The sequence below is a fragment of the Astatotilapia calliptera genome, chromosome 14 (genome assembly GCF_964374335.1).
Source record: "Astatotilapia calliptera chromosome 14, fAstCal68.1, whole genome shotgun sequence".
NCBI lineage: Eukaryota > Metazoa > Chordata > Actinopteri > Cichliformes > Cichlidae > Astatotilapia > Astatotilapia calliptera.
The window spans coordinates 28,323,084-28,346,117 of NC_137435.1; the positions used below are offsets into that span (position 1 = coordinate 28,323,084).

A 23,034-nucleotide genomic window follows, 5' to 3' on the forward strand; every position below is an offset into this window, starting at 1 on the left:
TTTGACTGCAAAAATCCCAAACAACGTACAGTACATTCAGCCAAAACCACATTCATTCGATTAGAGACCGCCACCGAGCATCATAACATTTCATATATTTGTATATTAAAGCAAGGAACTATGTGTAAACTACTTTCATTAACACATTTGAATTTTAAATGAGTGCAGTAAAGCGATCAGTCTGCATCACTGCTTATACTAGGCTGTAAAATATTTTAAATATACACATATGTCATATAAAGTTCAATGCTGATTGCAATCACACTGACACAGGTAAAAGAAACCAGATAAGGTTTCCTATTTTGTGCAAAATTCCTCATAAAACAGGCAGTGTATGCCTCTATTATTTTATCTGATCAAAAGGCTGATCAAAATAATAATAATGAGCCAAAACAATGAGAAAATAAATATATATATATATATATATATATATGAAACAAGTCGAAAATAACATGACATCATCGAGCTGCATCTGCTGGTGCTTGCACATTACCCCTAGCATGATGCAGTAATACTGCAAACTAACTTGAAAGCATCAAAAAGGATCGACTTTGCGCAAGTAAACCCTTACAGAAAGTGTCATGTCAAGGACCATGAATCTATTATGGCATCTGAGACTGATGAAACTTAAAAGCACAATATTTCAGTGGCATTTTTAGCTCTTTGTAAAAAAAAAATTCAGTGGTTTCAATTAAGTGTGTGCTCCTAGCAGAAATATCATACTGTTATATGGGTATGTTTGTGCATGTGTGTGCAAGCGAACGCACCATGGATAATTCTAATAATACTACTACTAATAATAATGAGCCAGGATTTTTTGTGACTAAAAGAAAACATTCAGATTTCATCATTTATGCATCTAAAATATTGTAAATGCATGCAGTATATTTGTGTTATAATGGCAACAATTCTTATTAACTTTTTCGAAATATACTTCAGTCGTAACTTACCAACTTACTGTGAAGACATCGCATGACTGCACCGCCATCTGCTGCAGTCATTGCTGAGAGGATTGTAAACCAAATTACCCAAATACGTTTTCATTTTGGGTCATATCAGAAAATCTGTAAGCCTGTGGCGATATACTGTCTCTGTGACGGGGCCCAATATCAGTCAAGCTCTAATATGATCACACTGTTTAGTATGAGTAATGAAAAACAGGAGTATGTGCTACCACTACATGTACAACACGCGGTTCCTAATACAGAGCATGTTGGAGTTCCTACAGACTGTAAAACACAGTGTGAGAGTAGCTGTGCTGGAATGCCTGCAGTAAAAGCGGGTGTATGTTGGGGGCTGGTCTGGCAGGTCAGTGGCCCTGAAGGATAATCACTGGTGAGAGGTGGGGTGAGGTAGATTTTGGCAGGTCACTCCGCTTTGGAAAGGCTGTTCCTGTCCATGAAGTCTTTAAGCTTGGTGGGAAAATCTGTCATAACTCCCGTGGCTCCCAAATCAAACGCCCTCTGAAAGTCATCCTCGTCATTCAGCACCCAAATGTACACCTGAAACCACATGAGGGATTTGTACAGTTAATACACACGCGGTCAGAGGCTGTCACACACAGGAATGTTTCTGTACTCTAGTCTATATTTGATCTGGTAGGAACCTTTCCAGTAACTGCTTTTAACCACAGTGTAACTACAACACACACACACACAGGCTTAGTTCTGGCCTTTTACAAAAGTTTTACACACTGTTGGAGCAAAACAAGCCACACGGAAAGTGGTGACAGTAGTAGTAGCAGTCTTCAGGAACAGTTCTCCCGGCTTCTTGAAGGACATTCAAAGCTCTTCTTTGGATGTTGGCCACCGTTTGCTCTATTCTCTGTCAACATGATCCCACACTGCCATGTTTTACAGATGGCTGTAGACTCTCAGTGTTGTACCTCTTGACCTCCTCCATACATGCACTAGGACTAAACCATGGTTTTTAATGTGGGATTCATGAAACTACCATTTTATCTTGCTTTTCAGTTATTAACCTGTGCAGACATACAAGTGCACAGTACTATAAAAGACCATGGGGATGATGCTGTGTGTAACTTGAAAGCCAGGAAGCACAAAAAACCCTCAGTTAGCATTGTTTGTGGCTGGCTGGTTGTTTGTGACACTGCCCCCTGGTGACAGTACTCAAGTACAACATACAAACCTGTGCGTAGGCTCTGATTAAGACCAACGCGCAACCATCCCCTTTACGTCAACCAAATCTTGGAAATTGTTCCAGGACTGCAAATAAAAACTTGCCAGAAGATGTGCCATCTGCCTATCGCTACCACAGGCTAAGTGACCATAGAGACTGAGACCAAAGAAAAGGAAAAACATGCTACAACAGGAAGACTTTTGTATCCATGTAATCAGGTAAGGAAGTTCCAATGAACCAGCCATCCATTCTAACCTCTAAAACACTTCCATAGCTCCTCATTTACTGGCCAACGGTTCCTCACAGGAACCTGAATCAACTTAATTTTAAAGGAACTGCAGTTTTACCTGAATTCCCCGAGCTGTTAAATGGTCAAAAAGAGCTTTCCTCATCAGCAAACTGCAAGAGAAAAATAAACACTAATCAGCTGAGGTGTGTGACTGTAAATCCTTTCTATGTTAATCGTGATCGCACAGCTACATCTCAGTAACACAGAGAAATACAAAAAAAAGCCTAGTGCTGCTGCAGGTTTATCTTTTGTTGAACTTTCTGCTGATTCAACCACAAAAATCAAAGAGATTTTACATTTTTGGAGGAGAAAGCGACTTACGTGTCTGCCAGCCAGGCGATAAATCGCTGACCTCTAGTTAACCTGCTGGGATCCTGCAGTCTGAAAAAATTCACACAGAAAAGTAAAATAATTAAAAATGGTAAAAAAAAAAACAAACAAACAACAAAGGGCACTTGTTTGATGCTATAACAGCATGACAACATATTTTTAGGAAATTTCTGAAATCTACCCAAGAAAATTAATAAATCAGTGTGTTTAAATATGCACAAGAAATCAAGTCGATCTCTTAATAAACACAATTTATGGTTGCAGTCTTAAAGCAAGAACTTCACACTTTAGAAGTGCAATAAAAAAAATTCTGTTAATCCTTAATGAGCGTTGGGGCAAGAATAATCTGCTCTTTGACCATGATCCTCATGATCCACTAGCACACATTTCACAAGGCCAAGCTGCGCAAACGTTTCTTCTAATGACCTAATTAGTGAGTGAGTTCATCTTTCAAAGATCATCCTTCAGGCAGATAACAGAGACAGAAAGGACACCAGCGCAGCCAGGGGAGTGAATCTGAGCCAGGTACTGTGAAAAGGCTTTAAAGCCCCAATTCAAAGTTAAAGTATGTTTAAATTATTTTCTTGCCTGAGTAATAAAAGTTATTAAAGTTGGAATCCCCTTTGTCTAAACTTCTGTAATTTGGAGGAAACAACAAACAAGTCCGTATATGTTATCCAAAAACAAGGCCCAGCTAATGAAGACTCCTCCAGAGGTTTACTCCACGTCCTGACGCTTACACAGTAGTGATGGGATTTCCGGCTCTTTTTAGAGATCCGGCTCTTTCGGTTCGGTTCACTAAAAAGAGCCGGCTCTTTCGGCTCCGAACCGGCTCTTCGGGTTGTTTTGTTGCTTTAATTAATTTATTATTAACAATAATATAAAATTATGCACAAAAGGAATTACTAACGTAAAAAAAAAAAAAAAGTGGTTTTATTTATATATGTTTATATATAAATATATGCGGTGGCCCCTAGAGACAAAACACGTACAAACTCCAAAACACATTTCTAGCATGAACTGAACTTCCAAAGCAGAGCTACTAGATCACTTAAATTACACAATTGAAAGCATATGTGTATTGTTTGTGTATTTATACACAGGCACTCATATATATTCAAATAATTTAAAAAAAAGTTCATTTACCTGTTACTACCACACACCAAATCCGGTCGTTGGTACTTGCTGGCTTGTGTAGCCACCAGATAACAAAAGCGCAACACTGCGCCCAGCATCCTGGAGCACTTCTGTTGTCTTTTGTACGTGTTTTGAGTTTTTATGTGCTTCTGAGTTTTTACGTGCTTCGGAGTTTGTACGTGTTTTTACGTGTTTTGGAGTTTGTACATGCTTCAGAGTTCGTATGTGATTTGAAGTTTGTACGTGCTTTGTCTCTAGGGGCCACCGTAAATATACTTTTATTTATTCACTCCACATAAAATGTAATAAATAAATCCTATAATACAAAAATCAACTATTCACATTTCAACTTTTAACTATTTAAATTCTTCTCGTACTTCGTACTTCTCGTACTTGTATTACGCACCGTACGTAGTGCGCGTACTTCAAGCGTGCAGACCCTGAATTGGGACACAGCCAACGATAATCATCAAGGTCAATAAAGAACCTTTAAACTGTTGCAAGTCAGACAGCGACATTTCAGTTTCACCTGCAAACTGAGATCAAACCACAGCGCTGACAACTTTCTCCAGCCAATAAACCAGCAGCAGCTAAAACACAATGCTGCCAGATTTTACACTACTAATTATTAATAGTTTGTGTTGACACTGCAGCATAGATGACTTTAATCATTTATGTTAACTAAACTGTAGGTTAGTTAGGGTAAAAAGAAAACCTTAACCCTGCTCTGAATCACTGTTATTTCATGTAGGGCTTGTTTTGTGACTGTATTAGTGAGGGTGGAAGCATGCTGCTGAGCTAACCCTTTCCTGAAAACTGTTTATCAAAGTTCCTGACATGCACCTTTTACTTCTTTAGTACCACATTCCCTGGCCACTTTATTAGGCACACCTTGCTAGTATTTGGTAGGCCTCCCTGTTTCCTTCAGAACTACCTTAATTCTTTATGTCATAGATTCAACAAGGTCATGTAAACGACCCTCAGATAGCATCCCATGACAGCAGCAGATTTGTCGGCTGCACATCCATACTGAGAATTTTTCGTTCCACCACATCTCAAAGATGCTCTGCCGGACTGAGATCTGATGACTGTGGAGGCCGTCTGAGAGCAGAGAACTAACTGCCAAGTTCAAGAAGTTTGAGATAATCTGAGCTTTGCATTATACTGCTTATACTGTTATACTGTCACATGATTGGCAGCAAATCACTGCATCAGAACAGGTGTACCTAATAAAGTGTCCATAGAGCTTATTACTAGTATTTGGTTACATGAACAACAAAGTGCAAGTGATTTGGGTGCGTGACTGTGTGTGAAGGAAACTCAAATACATTTCTATTTGCTCACTGTAGTGGATGCAAATCCACCTCCCTGTGTGCTCACTGCCCTGTCAGAATACCAAACAGCCTCTCAACTGTCATCAGTCCAGAGCGTAGAGAGACTTATTCGAATGTCAGCAGGTCTTCTTGATGATTTCTACATGCATTCAGTTGGTGTAATGTGTTTGGATGATTAGATATTTGTATTAACAGGCGTACCTAATAAAGTGGCCTTTGAGCTTATTTGTATTGCACTTACTTGGTGATAATGGAGGGCATGGGGATCTCCAGGAACTGCTCCTTGATTGGAACAAAGGGCAGGAGGCCGGTGTAGAACAGGCCTAACAGCTGCAACACTCTGGGCAAGCTGAACAACACTGGAATATGAGGGTTCTGCAAAAACAACCAACCAGACCAGACTTACAAGCAGTTCCAAGTCATTTTTATTCACCGAAGAGGATGATGATGGAGTATGACGATAAAAGTGTTTCCTCTAAAACTCCCTCAAAGGGTCTGAACATTTTTAGAAACATGACAAAAAGATGAATAGTGATTCCACAAAGAAGTGCATTTAAAATACTGCTATATGGGACGGATTTAGCACTTTTCCTGTAGGCCTGCTGGTAGCAGGTTATTCCTTTGTTGTTATGAAATTCTGTAATTTCATAACAACAAATTTTATAAATAGCTACACACATTTCACCAAAGTAATGTGAAGCAGCATATAAACGTACCTCTTTGTAACACTTTCTCACAATCTGGTTGCTGGCGTTGCCCCAGACAGTCAGATGCGCTCGGTCATACTTCACGACCAGCTCGGAGACCTGCAAGGATTGAAAACTCAATGAAACTATGAAACAGAACATTTTCTCTTGGTTTTGCTCTGTCCTGTTGCCAATATTTAAAACTTAGAATTAGTTTTTTGATGAAAAGACGGCGGCAAAACTCGTAAAGTCTCTAGACGGACACTTGGAGGGCAGAGTCCCAATAACAAGGCCAACGTCCTCTTAAATTAGATCAGTTCAGGATGTGAACAGGTTATTCCTCTGTCTACATTTTCTCCCCTCTTCATCAGGTTTGTACTGTTACTTTATGCATGATTGTGGTGACAGACAAATAAAAGGGACTTAAAAACATATCTCAGTCTTGGTTATCTAACCATCGTACTTTAGGAAATGCTTCACTTTCCTTTCCTTTACTAGGCACCATGGGCTTTGTAACTATGGAGGACTTTTTTTTTCTTAAACAGGCTGTTAAGTCGATACATTTTCGGACAAGGGTACATTTTTTTTAGTTGTCATCACAGCTTATTTTAAATCAAGATATGATTGAAGCGGCGACTTCAGCCCTAATTCAGGAGTCTTAACAAAAGCATTGCATTAACTCATTACTCGCTGAAAGCCCACTAGAAGTAATCCTTGAAGCTCTTCTCTGTCACATTGCAGGCCTGCTTCCAGGACAAAATGACTGGGTGTGCATCTTGGAAAAACCTGGAAATTATTCTAATTAATGTGAAAAACACGTTTTTATTAATACATAATAGGTGGCAAAACCCATCATTAGTGTACAGGGGAGGCCAAATTTCATCTTTATGGGAGAAAGAGTTCACCGTTTGGAATTATAGCCATTTTTAAACACTGCCTTCTCCAGTAGCCTAAAAGTAAGTGAACAGGTGATGAGATGTCCCTCGTGATTCCACAAGAGACACAAAATCTGCATTTGAGTCCAAGTGCTGAACTTGCAAAAAGTATGAAGAAGGAAAGAACAACTCAAGGATGGCGGAGGTAGTGTTATGGCTCCCAGTGAAATCGGGTCACTGGTGTTTATTGATGACGTAATGGCTGAGAGCAGCAGTACTCTTTTCTCAGATTCAGCCTGAGGCTCCAAAACTGATCGGTTAGTGTTTCACAGTACAAAGTGATAATGACGTAAAGCATCCTGTAAAAGCAACCCAAGAGTTTCTCAATGAAAAGAAATTAGATATTCTTTAAAGTCAGTGACCTGATCCCAACTCAAAGGTGCCTGTTTTTCAATAACCAAAGACAACAGTGACAGAAGACCCACAGACAGGCAGCAACTGAAGGCAGAGGCAGTAAAGGCCTAGAAGAGCATTTTAAGGGACAAAACACAGCATTTGGTGATGTTTATGGGTTCTGGACTCCAGGCAGTCACTGACTGAAGTATTAAAACAATCTAAAATGATGTTAGTTTGTCCAGTTCATTTTGAGCCACTGAAAATCAACTATGTATAAAAATGGCTGCAATTCCTAAAATGTTTTAATACAAATTTTTCCAAAAAACACGAATTAAAACTGCAGTTTGATCTAAAATCCACTAAAGTGACGTACAGAGGCAACACTACAAAAATGGTGTCACTGTCCAAAAAGCTATAAGGCTAACTGTACACTGTTTCCTGCACAAGGAAATAACCACAAGCTGCATGTCATCAATACAGTAAAGCAAGTTTCAGTCAGGGGTCAGAGAACTGAAAGAATAAAAACAGGAGATACACACACAGACAAACACACACACAGACAAACACACACACACACACCTTCTTGATGAGCGTGTCATTGTTAACCTTGATGTCAATGTTAACAGGAGTGTTGGGAAATGCGTCAAACACGTCCCTGAGGAGAGGGATGCGTTTGTCCTCTCCTCCTTCGCAGAAGCACTCTGCACAGACAAGGACAGGTTAAAAACACCATCAGCTTCAGATTAGACGCCGGGTTGTGCGCACTTGTATTTTTAGCGGTAATTTTCTGCCCGTCAGCTGTCAACTGTTATAACCTAAAATGTCGATTTGTGTCACCTATTGAATAAATACGTTGCTTCGTGGTAATTACACAAGTGACGGATACGTGATGCTCACCTCGCTGAAAGGTTACACCCAGCCTGCAGAGGTATGGAGGGAGTTCCTGCAAAGAAAGCACGACAGACACAACTTCAGAGCTTCTGGAAACAAAGCAGTCATGCTCAAAATAAATCCAGGATTTCTGATATAGTTTTCTCTAGAGCAGCCATTCCCAAACTTAAGACTTCCGAGGTCAGCTGTGAAATCTGAAAATCCTCTGCAGACAAACCTTTAAATCTGACCGTTGCACAAGTCACTAAAATGTGTTTTTATTTATGGCAGGAACAACTGTTTCCTGTTCCATCAAAGCAAATGATGACAATAATTTGTTTGAGTATACTGGGTGTTTTTTTATTGTCTTTGTAGGGATTTCAGAAATGTTGTTCATGCATATTAACTGAAAGATTTTTTAAGAACAAGAATAAAAAGAGTCAATAAGAATGTTAATAAATGTTTAAAATAATACTCTGGCCAATAACTGAAGCCCATATTTTAATGTCTTGTTGTTTTAAATATATATTGATTTCTTTGTTACCTCTTTTGTGCAGGAGAAACAGAGAAATATTCTTTATATAAGACAACTTCAATCTTACCTCCACCTTCTTTTTCATTTGTTTAAGCACAGATTGATGTGATTTATATATACTGTAAAGTAACACACCATATAAACCACTGACACTGGTGTTTTTCATTTTATTTGCCAACAGCCAGCCATCAGTCAGGAAGGCTGGTATCATTGTTTAGATGAGATCAGTAAAGATAAGAAGTACTTTATTTATTCCATATATGGGAAATACTCTTAGGATCACTGTATCTGGATATTTATGCTGATTTATAAGTTCTACTCCTTCAAGAGTACTAGCCACTAAAGTTCATGAGTCTAACCTTACTGGACACCAAGGTCTGTGCTTATGTCTACAACAAGGCCAAAGACCATTAAAACCCACTAAGCCTCATCTTCAGTTCCAAAATATAAAATTTAACTTGTAGATGGGATCTCTGACCCAAGAACCTCTACAAACACACAAAAATACTTCAGTTTAATGTTGTAAGGCTTCTTTGCAAGACAAAAGCATTTTTTTTTCCAATAAGCATTAAATGTGTAGACTACCAAATGTTTAAAGAGGAGAGCAGAGCTTAGCCAAAATCCTAAGTTACTCACAAGGAATGTAGCTGGATAAGAGTTTTTTAAAATCACGTGACGTAATCAGATGACTTGTTTTTGACCTCCCCTGATCAAGGCGCATGATCCATCAAAGCTCATATCATGTCTAAACACAAACCACATTCACAGTTGTGGTCAGACGTTTCAACCCAATCATGATGAGCATGAGTGTCATGATGATTTGGGGCTTTTAATGATTCCTTTCAACTGTTGTTTTTCCAGGGTGGAATGATCTTTAATGACTTTTAAAAACAACTGAATTTATGTAAATTTTGTTTGAATTCTCAATGAATAAATAAATAAATAAATAAAAATTAGTTCACGACACTTCTGTCTGACCGAGCTCTTTGCCATATATGTAAAATTAAAATTCAGTGTTATATTTGTAATTTTTTTCATGCAAAGAATTAAACATGCACAGCGCTTGATCAATGATGAGAAGAGATTTGAAAGTGGCTTCAGTTCAAACTTACAGCGTAGGTCACATCGGAGATGTTGGTGTCGATGCCGCAGGTCCTCTGCAAATCGCCATCATGTGAAACCACCACCTGTTCATCTTTTGTCAGGTGGCAGTCCAGCTCCAGCATATCTGTGCCGACATCCACAGCGCTGCACGATCCGACACACAGTACGCATATAGACTCAGCCGCAATCTCAAGCACACAAGCATTAGCATTGAAATTTGGACCCTAACCATGCAGTATAGCACACACAGATTCAATAAATGCATAAAACAGTCCACCTCTTGTCTGATTAACTAATCAAACAAAGGAGAACCACAAGGTTATCTTTTACACGAACAGTTACTGTACATATTGCACCAATTCACAAGCTCGATTGTGGGTAAAAGAACTAAGACAACATCTCAGATGACACACACCGTCCACAGTCACAAGTGCAAATCCCAAAGAAAGAGCTGTGTCTTATGACTTTGAAGTTTCTACTCACTGCTTGAAAGCCATCATAGTGTTTTCCAGATTTTCACCTGCCCCTGAAATCGGAAAAATAAAAACTCAGATTTCTTTTTACCTGCTTTGCTGTGAAACACATGTCTGAAAGAGTGCCTTCACTCCAGATGTGGGCATAACAAGTATCTTCTCGGGGGGCGGGGGGTTTCTGATATTTTGCTTGTGGTTCATGTGTAAGTTTTTCTAATTTTTATCTTTAACTCATTTCTGCAACTACTGCCCAGTAACAAATAGATGGTTATAGGATCAAAACTATAGAAGAGAAATGTGACAGTCAAAACCCTGAATAACAAACCTGTTTTTACCCATGAGTAAGTAACTAGCTGTTAGTGGGACCTAAAAGAAGCAAAGTAAGTTGGGATTAAGTGGCACCTTTTACCTTTTAAGTCAAGGGCTGTTCTTAAGAAAGAAAACTGGTGACCTACCTCCACGGTGAGAAATGTGCTTGCTGACAAAAGTCTCTCGCTTCTTTCGATGTAACAGATTTGGGCATTTTAGCAGCAGGGCAGAGGTGAGCACGTAGCCCGTTACCGTTGACAGGACATACACAGCAGCACACATCTTCTATCAGTCCCCTGCAGAACAAACACCAGACATTTAGCAGTGGCTGTGTCTGTCAGATAAATGTGTGGGGTTTTTTGTGTGTTTTTTTTAATGCAGATACATTTTTCCCACTCACCAAACGTTTTTAATCACAAACACTGAACAAAAACAAACCTATTTTCTTCATATTTTGCAAGGATAACAGGAAATAGGTCAAGTGAATTATTGATACATGAAGAGATTAACACACTTTAACACAGCCTGGATTTTCTTTAGCAAGTTTTCTTATAATTTGCTTAGTAGTCTTCAGGAACAGTTCTCCAGGATATTCAAAGCCTTTCCTCTGATTTTTTAGTTCTTGTTTTTAAGGACACACAGCACACTGTGCCAACATATACCAACTTTTCACTATTTCAGAATCATTTTGCCGGTGCCCATGTGCCGTCCATTCTATCTCCCTCGGGAATTTTCTGCCGTTTACATCTGCGCTGTTTACATTCCACCAGATGCTAATGCTAAGCTAGCGTTAGCACAATTGAGCAGCAGCATCAATAACAGCCTGGTAGCACACCCGGACAGTGTCTTTATTGCGGCTGGGGATTTTAACCACGCGGACCTGAAATCTGTACTTCACAATTTCCACCGTAATGTGAAGTGTGCTACCAGAGGAGATAGAACGTTGGACCAGGTGTACACCAACATGGCGAATGCGTACAGAGCCCAGGCTTATCCCCACCTGGGTCTGTCAGACCATCTCTCCCTTCTGCTACACCCAATATACACACAAAAGATCAAGAGCACTGGGATTACAACCAAAACCGTGAGAACATGGCCGCAGGATGCTATTCCGATGCTTCAGGACTGTTTCCACTGCACAGACTGGGATGTATTCAAGGTGCAGGACACTGACAATCGTGTCGCATTGGACAGTTACACCTCCACTGTCTTGGACTACATCTGTTTCTGTGTGGACAATGTAACAACTTGGAAACGATTCCGTGTGTTCCCTAATAATCCACCCTGGATGACACACGGAGTTCAACAACTTATTCGAACAAGGAACAACGCTTTCAAATCCAGGGACCAGGAGGCATACAGTGCTGCCAGGGCCAACCTGAGAAGAGGCATCAAGACTGCCAAGCAGCAGCACAGGAGGCGTATCGAGGCCAGGTTTGAGAACAACACAAACCCAAGGCAGGTCTGGGAGGGCATCAGGGCTATCACGGACTACAAAAGAAGAACACCATCACCCTCAGCCGACAGTTCTACTCTGGCTGAGGATCTAAATCTCTTTTATGCCCGTTTTGACAGGGAGAACACCGACCCTGTCCTGTCCCCTCTCCCCTCAACCGACCCTGCTCCGGTCCTGAGCACTCATGAGCTGAGGCGTGTGTTCCGGAGCATTAACACCAGGAAGGCGGCCGGGCCGGATGGAGTGCTGGGCCGGGTGCTAAAAGACTGTGCTGCGGACCTGGCGGACGTCTTCACCTCTATATATAACACCTCATTGTCCTGTTCACTGGTACCATCCTGTTTCAAAGCAGCAACCATCGTTCCCATCCCAAAACAGTCAAATGTCACATGTCTGAACGATTTCAGACCTGTGGCACTCACCCCCATTCCCGCCAAATGCCTGGAGAGACTGGTCATTAAACACATCAGAGCTGCTTTTCCACCATCCCTGGACTCGCACCAGTTTGCATACAGGGAGAACCGGTCAACCGAGGATGCGATCGCCACAGTGCTGCACACATTACTGAAGCACTTGGAACACAGGAACACCTATGCACGGCTCCTCTTTGTAGACTACAGCTCGGCTTTTAATACCATCCGGCCATACAAACTCCGTCCCAAACTCCACCAACTGGGACTTAACTCCTCTCTGTGCAACTGGATTGTGGACTTCCTCACTAACCGTAGACAGAGTGTCAGAGTGGGTAAGAACACCTCTTCCACCCTTGTGGTCAACACCGGTGCCCCTCAGGGGTGTGTTCTGAGCCCTCTGCTATACACTCTCTTCACCCATGACTGTATTTCCTCCTGCGCGTCCAATCTCATTGTTAAGTTTGCAGATGACACTACAGTGCTCGGACTTATATCCAACAATGATGAGACAAACTATAGGACAGAGGTGCAACAACTAGAGTCATGGTGCCACGACAATAACTTGGTCTTAAACACCAAAAAGACCAAGGAGATCATTGTAGATTTCCGGAAGAGGGGTCATAACAACCATCTGCCTCTCTTCATTGGCAGTGAGGCGGTGAAGAGGGTGAGCAGTTTTAAATTCTTGGGGGTAACTGTGACCGAGGACCTGTCCTGGGGCAACCATATCACCTCAGTTGTACGGAAGGCCCAACAGCGCCTCTACTACCTGAGGAGACTGCGGAGTGCACACATTCCCAGATCTCTGATGTTGAACTTCTACAACTGTGCCATCAGCAGCGTTCTGACGTATGGATTTCTAGTGTGGTTCCCCAGCTGCACCAAGGCCGATCAGCAAGCACTCCAGCGGGTGGTGAAAGAAGCTGGCAGAATTATTGGAACAAGTCTGCCAGAGATCAGTAATATCTTCCCCACTCGCTGTCTGAGGAGGGTGCACAGTATCCTGCGGGACCAACATCACCCTGCGCGCCACCTTTTCCATCTGCTGCCCTCAGGGAGAAGGTACAGGTCTATACAGGCCAGAACATCCAGACTGGCCAACAGCCTGTATCCACAGGCTGTGAGGCTCCTGAACTCTCTGCCCCCCTCTCACGGACAATAACCATATCCAACTTCTTAATAGCAATGAACTGGTCTGCATTGGTGCATCATATCTTTATTCTCTTCCCCCTCCTGCCCCCCCCCCCCCTCTTTCTTAAATAGATAACTATCATATCTGATATCATATCTCACAGTACAATAATATTGAATGGGTTGCATTGTTGTATTTTGTCATGTTTCTCAGGTCTTTGTCTGAATTTCTACGAACATTATTGCTAAGGATTGTCTTATTGCATTGGAGTCACACTGGGTTAAATATGTACACTTGGGTTTTAAGGGGTATTTATTATTTTCTTCTTTTTTTTGGGTTGTATGGAAGCCCCAAACGCAATTTCATTGTTCTTGACAATGACAATAAATAAATAAATACTAAAAAAATACTAAATACATGTCTGCGCTTGTCAAACTATGTTATCGTTGGATTCAGCTACAGAAATGAGAGGGAAAAATGTGTTTTCATACAGGCTGCTGGTAACAAAATACCTAAAGATACTATTTAAAAAGGGTTCTTTGCAAAGTTGCCTGCTTTCTGTAAACACAGCAGTAGTTAATCCCTTGAGTTAGGTGCCTTTTGAATGACTAGAATGACTCGTAGGTCAGTGTTAAGTACCTGAAGAAAAGAAACCATTTCTCTAAAAATTACCAGGTTCATGGACTGAACAGAAAATGAGTGAAAAAGCAGCCGATGTCAAACAAAAAACTTTGAAAGACCTTCAGAAAGCCGGGAGAACTATTGCTTAAGACAAATTCTTTAAAAATTACAAGAAAGTATGGCTCCCTGGAAGCACAGTATAATTGGGGTGACTCAGGTCTTTTGCACAGTACTGTATAATCTACATTTTTGTTTATCAAATACTAAGAAAAGGAAAGGCAGGAAAACACAGATCTCAGACAAATAATGTTCAAACTGAACATTTGAACTCTACATGGACCATTGTTGAGTATGTCACTAATATCTCCAGCTGAGCAATTCTTAAAATAAATTCCATAAATGTACAAATGTGAGGTCCTAAAATGCAAGTTTTGTCTTAATAACATGTGAAATCTCAAAACACTGTTCAGCTAAAGCTAGTTAATACTGATTAGGAATTAAAGGAATTGAAAATATGCCCTCTCACTAAAAAATGTTTGCATCGCTTAAATTTTTGAGTTTAAGTTAAAAGACAGAAAGAAAACAGGAAAACAGTAAACAAGACACAACAAAATTAGACCAAAACATGAACCCAAATACACAAACGAAACAGAGTTACAGCAAGTTACTTACAGCACGCTTCCTTACAAGCTCAAAAAAACAAACCAAAAAACACCCCTGGCTGAGCACGAGCTCCTATTTAAATGACAAAACAACACATGCTGCAGGTCAGGCCCACAAAAAAAGGCTGGGCGGAGACATCGTCAGCCTACATAGTCAAAGAAAGTCTGTATATTTACATTTTAAAAGTTAAAAACATTGTAAACAAAACTGACACAAATAAAACATATATCCAAATTTTTTTCCATTTTCATATATTCAGTTCAATTCAATTTTATTTATATATAGTGCCAAATCAAAACAGCAGTTGTCATGACGTGCTTTATATTATAAGGCAAAGACTTCACAATCAAACAACCGCCTTTGAGCAAGAACTTGGCAACAGCGGGAAGGAAAAACTGCCTTTTAATAGGAAGAAACTTCCAGCACAACCAGGCTCAGGGATGAGCAGCCATCTGCTTCGACTGGTGGGTGTGTTGGCAGGAAAACAGAACAAAAAACACATATTTACGTGAAATTGACTAATGAAAAGCAAGTAAGACTCTTTACAGTTTTGCAAATTCAAAAGAAGCATTTTCAGTCATGAGCCAGACTTTTCAGGCTGAGAAATCACCCGCTAGAGAAAATGCTGGTTTAGACACTTTGGGCAAACATGACCTATACCCACCAAAGGCAAAGTTGAACTGACTGAGGTGCTGGTGTATTGAGCCATTCCTATATTGCTCTGATTATCTTACTCCAAAAGGGCAAGTTCACATTTTACATGGATAAAGGTACCTTCATGCCTTTTACATTTCCAGCACAGAATACATCTTCCATTAAACCTATTTTATAAAGACGAATAGATATAAAGAAGTAGCAATGAAGTACCTTATACTGTCAAATGTGTTACAAATTTACTATTACATGGTACTCTATCCCAAAAACTGAAATACTTTATAATTTCAGTTGAGAAAAGCAGTGCAAGTGAATAACTGATCCAAGGACAAAAGAATTAACATCTAAGAAATGATGAAGGATTCAGCACATATCAAAAGCGTTTCTTAAATAAAAAGACAAAATATAGCGATGTGATGCATATGCTGGGAGCCCACCCACAGAAAATGGGAATTAAAAATGCCTTCACATATTTTTATCAGAAAAATCTAGCTCCAAAAGATAAGAGATCTACCAGAACAGCAGCTCCACATATAGGAGAAAGAGAAATGCTTGTTTACTTTTTGTTGCAACCTCTAATTTCTTGTTCAAGTCAAAGTTGACGCTGCTGTCATATTTTCAACATTGGAAATCCTGTTAAGTAAACTTGTGTCAAGCCAGCCTCCAATTCGAGACTTGCAGTCAAGCCAGCCTCCAGTTGATTTTACGTTCCCTGTGTATTCAAAGTATTACGGGAATGGATGTGGAAACCGGATTTCAAAATAAAAGCCAACTTCGAGTGAATTAACAGATATGTTAAGAACATAATAACATATAATTTAGGCTTTTTTTTTTTTTTTTAGAAACTCTAATGTTACATTTACATGACACAGCCTTGTACCCTAATTGTGCCCTGTCACTATCAAGGCCATCTTATTTTGGATTTCAAAGTAAAAGCCCTGTGAATCTTCATTTTTGAACTACTCTTTCAATGAATTCATAATGCTCTTAAAAGCAAAAGTCGTATTTCCAAATACTATTTGAACTTTGTATCAACACTTTCCAACCGCAGTCTTTTTCACAGTAATACCATATCAAATAAATTCTTTCTGATTTTGCTTTTCATAGTAATGGCCCTTTGAAATTGCCGATATTTGACTTAATCTCCTAACGATTCAAAATGCTCTAAAATGAAAAATTCTTGTTTCCACAGGGTAATTCCACTTTAGATCAACAGTATACAACCCCGCAGTGATACCATATCAATATCAAGTCATTCTGATTTTGCTTTCAAAAATAAAAGCCCTTTCAAATTGTCCACAATTGACCTAACTTTCAGTGATTTCAAAATGCTCTAAAATGGAAAATTCCTGTTTCCACAGGATAATTCCACTCTGTATTTACAGTATACAACCCCACAGTGACACCATATCAATATCAAGTCATTCTGATTATGCCCTCCAAAATAAAAGCCTTTTCAAATTGTCCATAATTGACCTAACTTTCAGTGATTTCAAAATGCTCTTAAATAGAATTTTGCTGTTTCCACAGGGTAATTCCACTTTAGATCAACAGTATACAACCTCACAGTGATACCATATCAATATCAAGTCATTCTGATTTTGCTTTTCATAGTAATGGCCCTTTGAAATTGCCGATATTTGACTTAATCTTCTAACGATTCAAAATGCTCTAAAATGAAAAATTCTTGTTTCCACAGGGTAATTCCACTTTAGATCAACAGTATACAACCCCACGGTGATACCATATCAATATCAAGTCATTCTGATTTTGCTTTCAAAAATAAAAGCCTTTTCAAATTGTCCATAATTGACCTACCTTTCAGTGATTTCAAAATGCTCTAAAATGGAAAATTCCTGTTTCCACAGGGTAATTCCGCTTTAGATCAACACTATACAACCTCACGATGTTACCATATCAATATCAAGACATTCTGATTTTGCTTTCAAAAACTAAAAGCCCTTTCAAATTGTCCATAATTGACCTAACTTTCAGTGATTTCAAAATGCTCTAAAATGAAAAATTCCTGTTTCCACAGGGTAATTCCACCTTAGATCAACAGTATACAACCCCACAGTGACACCATATCAATATCAAGTCATTCTGATTATGCCTTCCAAAATAAAAGACTTTTCAAATTGTCCATAGTTGACCTACCTTTCAGTGATTTCAAAATGCTCTAAAATGGAAAATTCCTGTTTCCACAGGGTAATTCCACTTTAGATCAACAGTATACAACCCCACGGTGATACCATATCAATATCAAGTCATTCTGATTTTGCTTTCAAAAATAAAAGCCTTTTCAAATTGTCCATAATTGACCTAACTTTCAGTGATTTCAAAATGCTCTTAAATAGAATTTTGCTGTTTCCACAGGGTAATTCCACTTTAGATCAACAGTATACAACCTCACAGTGATACCATATCAATATCAAGTCATTCTGATTTTGCTTTTCATAGTAATGGCCCTTTGAAATTGCCGATATTTGACTTAATCTTCTAACGATTCAAAATGCTCTAAAATGAAAAATTCCTGTTTCCACAGGGTAATTCCACCTTAGATCAACAGTATACAACCCCACAGTGACACCATATCAATATCAAGTCATTCTGATTATGCCTTCCAAAATAAAAGCCTTTTCAAATTGTCCATAATTGACCTAACTTTCAGTGATTTCAAAATGCTGTAAAATGGAAAATTCCTGTTTCCACAGGGTAATTCCACTCCAGATCAACAGTATACAACCCCACGGTGATACCATATCAATATCAAGTCATTCTGATTTTGCTTTCAAAAATAAAAGCCCTTTCAAATTGTCCACAATTGACCTAACTTTCAGTGATTTCAAAATGCTCTAAAATGGAAAATTCCTGTTTCCACAGGATAATTCCACTTTAGATCAACAGTATCCAACCCGACAGTAAAACCATGTAAATTTCATGTTGGTCTGATTTCGCCTTTCAAATTAATGGCCCGTCGAATTTGTCCATATGTGATATACTCTTTCAATTATTTCAGAATGTTTTAAAAATGAAAATTGCTGTTTCAACACATATTGGGTTTTCATTTTGAAAAGCAAAATCAGACTCAATTGATTATGACAGAATTGAATTATAAAGATGATGTAAAAGGAAGCTGAAATTGCCACTAGGTTGTAATTGATAGTACGTTTATATTTTAAGTCTGTGGAAAGATGTCATTCTAAATAAAGAAATTACAAAACAGCTTGCAAACCAACCATGACATCTTTCCACAGACTTAAAATATAAACGTACTATCAATTACAACCTAGTGGCAATTTCAGCTTCCTTTTACATCATCTTTATAATTCAATTCTGTCATAATCAATTGAGTCTGATTTTGCTTTTCAAAATGAAAACCCAATATGTGTTGAAACAGCAATTTTCATTTTTAAAACATTCTGAAATAATTGAAAGAGTATATCACATATGGACAAATTCGACGGGCCATTAATTTGAAAGGCGAAATCAGACCAACATGAAATTTACATGGTTTTACTGTCGGGTTGGATACTGTTGATCTAAAGTGGAATTATCCTGTGGAAACAGCATCTTTCAATTTAAGAGCATTTTGAAATCGTTAAACGAGTAGGTCGTCTATGGGCAATTTGAAAATACTTTTATTTTGGAAGGCAAAATCAGAGTGACTTGATCTTAACATCGTATCTCTGTGGGGTTGTATACTGTTGATTTAAAGTGAAATTATTCTGTGGAAACAGAAAATTTCCTTTTTAGAGCATTCCGAAATCACTGAAAGTTAGGTAAGTTATTGGCATTTTCAACAGGCCATTATTTTGGAAGGCAAAATCAGAATGACTTGAAATTGAAGTAGTACCATGGTGTGGATGTACACTTTTGATCTAACATGGATTCATCCTGTGGAAAGAGCAAGTTTCATTTTTAGAGCGTTCTGAATTCTTTAAAAGAGTAGGTCGTATATCGGCAATTTGAAAAGTCTTTTATTTTTGAAGGCAACATCAGACTGATTTGATATTGATATGGTATCACTGTGGGGTTGGATACTATTGATCTAAAGTGGAATTATGCTGTGGAAACAGCAATTTTCCATCTTAGAGCATTTTGAATTCGCTCCAAGAGTAAGTCATATATGGCCAAATTGAAAAAGCTTTTATTTTGAAAAGCAAAATCAGACTGACTTAAAATTGACATGGTAACATCGTGAGGTTGTATACTGTTGATTTAAAGTGAAATTATTCTGTGGAAACAGAAAATTTCCTTTTTAGAGCATTCCGAAATCACTGAAAGTTAGGTAAATTATGGGCATTTTCAACAGGCCATTATTTTGGAAGGCATAATCAGAATGACTTGATATTGATATGGTAACATCGTGAGGTTGTATACTGTTGACCTAAAGTGAAATTATCCTGTGGAAACAGCAATTTTCACTTTTAGAGCATTTTGAAATCTTTAAAAGAGTAGGTCGTATCTTGGCAATTTGAAAAGTCTTTTATTTTGGAAGGCATAATCAGAATGACTTGATATTGATATGGTATCACTGTGAGGTTGTATACTGTTGATCTAAAGTGGAATTACCCTGTGGAAACAGCAAAATTCTATTTAAGAGCATTTTGAAATCACTGAAAGTTAGGTCAATTATGGACAATTTGAAAGGGCTTTTATTTTTGAAAGCAAAATCAGAATGTCTTGATATTGATATGGTGTCACTGTGGGGTTGTATACTGTTGATCTAAAGTGGAATTATCCTGTGGAAACAGGAATTTTCCATTTTAGAGCATTTTGAAATCACTGAAAGTTAGGTCAATTGTGGACAATTTGAAAGGGCTTTTATTTTTGAAAGCAAAATCAGAATGACTTGATATTGATATGGTATCACCGTGGGGTTGTATACTGTTGATCTGGAGTGGAATTACCCTGTGGAAACAGGAATTTTCCATTTTACAGCATTTTGAAATCACTGAAAGTTAGGTCAATTATGGACAATTTGAAAAGTCTTTTATTTTGGAAGGCATAATCAGAATGACTTGATATTGATATGGTGTCACTGTGGGGTTGTATACTGTAAATACAGAGTGGAATTATCCTGTGGAAACAGGAATTTTCCATTTTAGAGCATTTTGAAATCACTGAAAGTTAGGTCAATTGTGGACAATTTGAAAGGGCTTTTATTTTGGAAAGCAAAATCAGAATGACTTGATATTGATATGGTGTCACTGTGGGGTTGTATACTGTTGATCTAAGGTGGAATTACCCTGTGGAAACAAGAATTTTTCATTTTAGAGCATTTTGAAATCACTGAAAGTTAGGTCAATTATGGACAATTTGAAAAGGCTTTTATTTTTGAAAGCAAAATCAGAATGACTTGATATTGATATGGTGTCACTGTGAGGTTGTATACTGTTGATCTAAAGTGGAATTACCCTGTGGAAACAAGAATTTTTCATTTTAGAGCATTTTGAATCGTTAGAAGATTAAGTCAAATATCGGCAAATTCAAAGGGCCATTACTATGAAAAGCAAAATCAGAATGACTTGATATTGATATGGTATCACTGTGAGGTTGTATACTGTTGATCTAAAGTGGAATTACCCTGTGGAAACAGCAAAATTCTATTTAAGAGCATTTTGAAATCACTGAAAGTTAGGTCAATTATGGACAATTTGAAAAGTCTTTTATTTTGGAAGGCATAATCAGAATGACTTGATATTGATATGGTGTCACTGTGGGGTTGTATACTGTTGATCTAAAGTGGAATTATCCTGTGGAAACAGGAATTTTCCATTTTAGAGCATTTTGAAATCACTGAAAGTTAGGTCAATTGTGGACAATTTGAAAGGGCTTTTATTTTTGAAAGCAAAATCAGAATGACTTGATATTGATATGGTATCACCGTGGGGTTGTATACTGTTGATCTGGAGTGGAATTACCCTGTGGAAACAGGAATTTTCCATTTTACAGCATTTTGAAATCACTGAAAGTTAGGTCAATTATGGACAATTTGAAAAGGCTTTTAATTTGGAAGGCATAATCAGAATGACTTGATATTGATATGGTGTCACTGTGGGGTTGTATACTGTTGATCTAAGGTGGAATTACCCTGTGGAAACAAGAATATTTCATTTTAGAGCATTTTGAAATCACTGAAAGTTAGGTCAATTATGGACAATTTGAAAAGGCTTTTATTTTTGAAAGCAAAATCAGAATGACTTGATATTGATATGGTATCACTGTGAGGTTGTATACTGTTGATCTAAAGTGGAATTACCCTGTGGAAACAGCAAAATTCTATTTAAGAGCATTTTGAAATCACTGAAAGTTAGGTCAATTATGGACAATTTGAAAAGGCTTTTATTTTTGAAAGCAAAATCAGAATGACTTGATATTGATATGGTATCACTGTGAGGTTGTATACTGTTGATCTAAAGTGGAATTACCCTGTGGAAACAGCAAAATTCTATTTAAGAGCATTTTGAAATCACTGAAAGTTAGGTCAATTATGGACAATTTGAAAAGGCTTTTATTTTTGAAAGCAAAATCAGAATGACTTGATATTGATATGGTGTCACTGTGGGGTTGTATACTGTTGATCTAAAGTGGAATTACCCTGTGGAAACAGGAATTTTCCATTTTAGAGCATTTTGAAATCACTGAAAGTTAGGTCAATTATGGACAATTTGAAAGGGCTTTTATTTTTGAAAGCAAAATCAGAATGACTTGATATTGATATGGTATCACTGCGGGGTTGTATACTGTTGATCTAAAGTGGAATTACCCTGTGGAAACAAGAATTTTTCATTTTAGAGCATTTTGAATCGTTAGGAGATTAAGTCAAATATCGGCAATTTCAAAGGGCCATTACTATGAAAAGCAAAATCAGAAAGAATTTATTTGATATGGTATTACTGTGAAAAAGACTGCGGTTGGAAAGTGTTGATACAAAGTTCAAATAGTATTTGGAAATACGACTTTTGCTTTTAAGAGCATTATGAATTCATTGAAAGAGTAGTTCAAAAATGAAGATTCACAGGGCTTTTACTTTGAAATCCAAAATAAGATGGCCTTGACAGGGCACAATTAGGGTACAAGGCTGTGTCATGTAGATGTAACATTAGAGTTTCTAAAAAAAAAAAAAGCCTAAATTATATGTTATTATGTTCTTAACATATCTGTTAATTCACTCGAAGTTGGCTTTTATTTTGAAATCTGGTTTCCACATCCATTCCCGTAATACTTTGAAAACACAGGGAACGTAAAATCAACTGGAGGCTGGCTTGACTGCAAGTCTCGAATTGGAGGCTGGCTTGACACCAGTTTAAGTAACAGATAACAACAATGACATTCATTATCTCTAAAACCAGCTTACTGCACACCAGCTAAACTGTGCTAACGTTAGCTGTGAAAGGGGCGAGCTAACAACATGACCCTCTTACCTTTGTCATCAAATTGTTCGGACTGTTGTTCTTAGTTGTGTTAAATAAGTTAGCGATGTCCACGTGTGTGTGAAGCGAGTTCGATAAAGTGATGAACTAGCGTCTCGTCTGCAGTCTCACTGAGCTTGGAAAAAAACAAAACACCACCACTAGCCGGCCACTTTGTCGTGCCCATGCGCACTTTGCTA

At 38.3% G+C, this 23,034-nt stretch overlaps 1 protein-coding gene across 2 annotated transcripts; it reads right to left on the minus strand.

Moving 5' to 3' along the window:
• Positions 1-919: 919 nt before the first annotated feature.
• gdpd1 (glycerophosphodiester phosphodiesterase domain containing 1) lies at positions 920-23,025 on the minus strand. 2 transcript variants are annotated; one of them, XM_026191877.2, is made up of 11 exons: positions 22,847-23,025; positions 10,624-10,773; positions 10,179-10,221; positions 9,704-9,839; positions 8,084-8,129; positions 7,766-7,887; positions 5,946-6,035; positions 5,471-5,604; positions 2,750-2,809; positions 2,487-2,538; positions 920-1,502 (listed from the first exon to the last, which is right to left on the minus strand). In XM_026191877.2, the coding sequence occupies exons 2-11, from the start codon at positions 10,757-10,759 to the stop codon at positions 1,368-1,370; spliced, it is 954 nt and encodes a 317-aa protein (XP_026047662.1). In that variant the 5' UTR covers positions 10,760-10,773; positions 22,847-23,025; the 3' UTR covers positions 920-1,367. The 2 variants fall into 2 exon arrangements, with proteins under 2 accessions (XP_026047662.1, XP_080144796.1); XM_080288670.1 differs by lacking the exon at positions 22,847-23,025 and adding an exon at positions 14,772-14,805 and having other exon boundaries at positions 1,166-1,502.
• Positions 23,026-23,034: the final 9 nt, after the last annotated feature.

Coding starts and splice junctions, on each gene's coding strand:
- gdpd1 (XM_026191877.2), bottom strand. CDS start 10,759: ATGTGTGCTGCTGTGTATGTCCTGTCAACGGTAACGGGCTACGTGCTC. Junction 10,222..10,623: donor GCACATTTCTCACCGTGGAG/GTAGGTCACCAG, acceptor TTCCGATTTCAG/GGGCAGGTGAAAATCTGGAA. Junction 7,888..8,083: donor GGGTGTAACCTTTCAGCGAG/GTGAGCATCACG, acceptor TTGTCTGTGCAG/AGTGCTTCTGCGAAGGAGGA.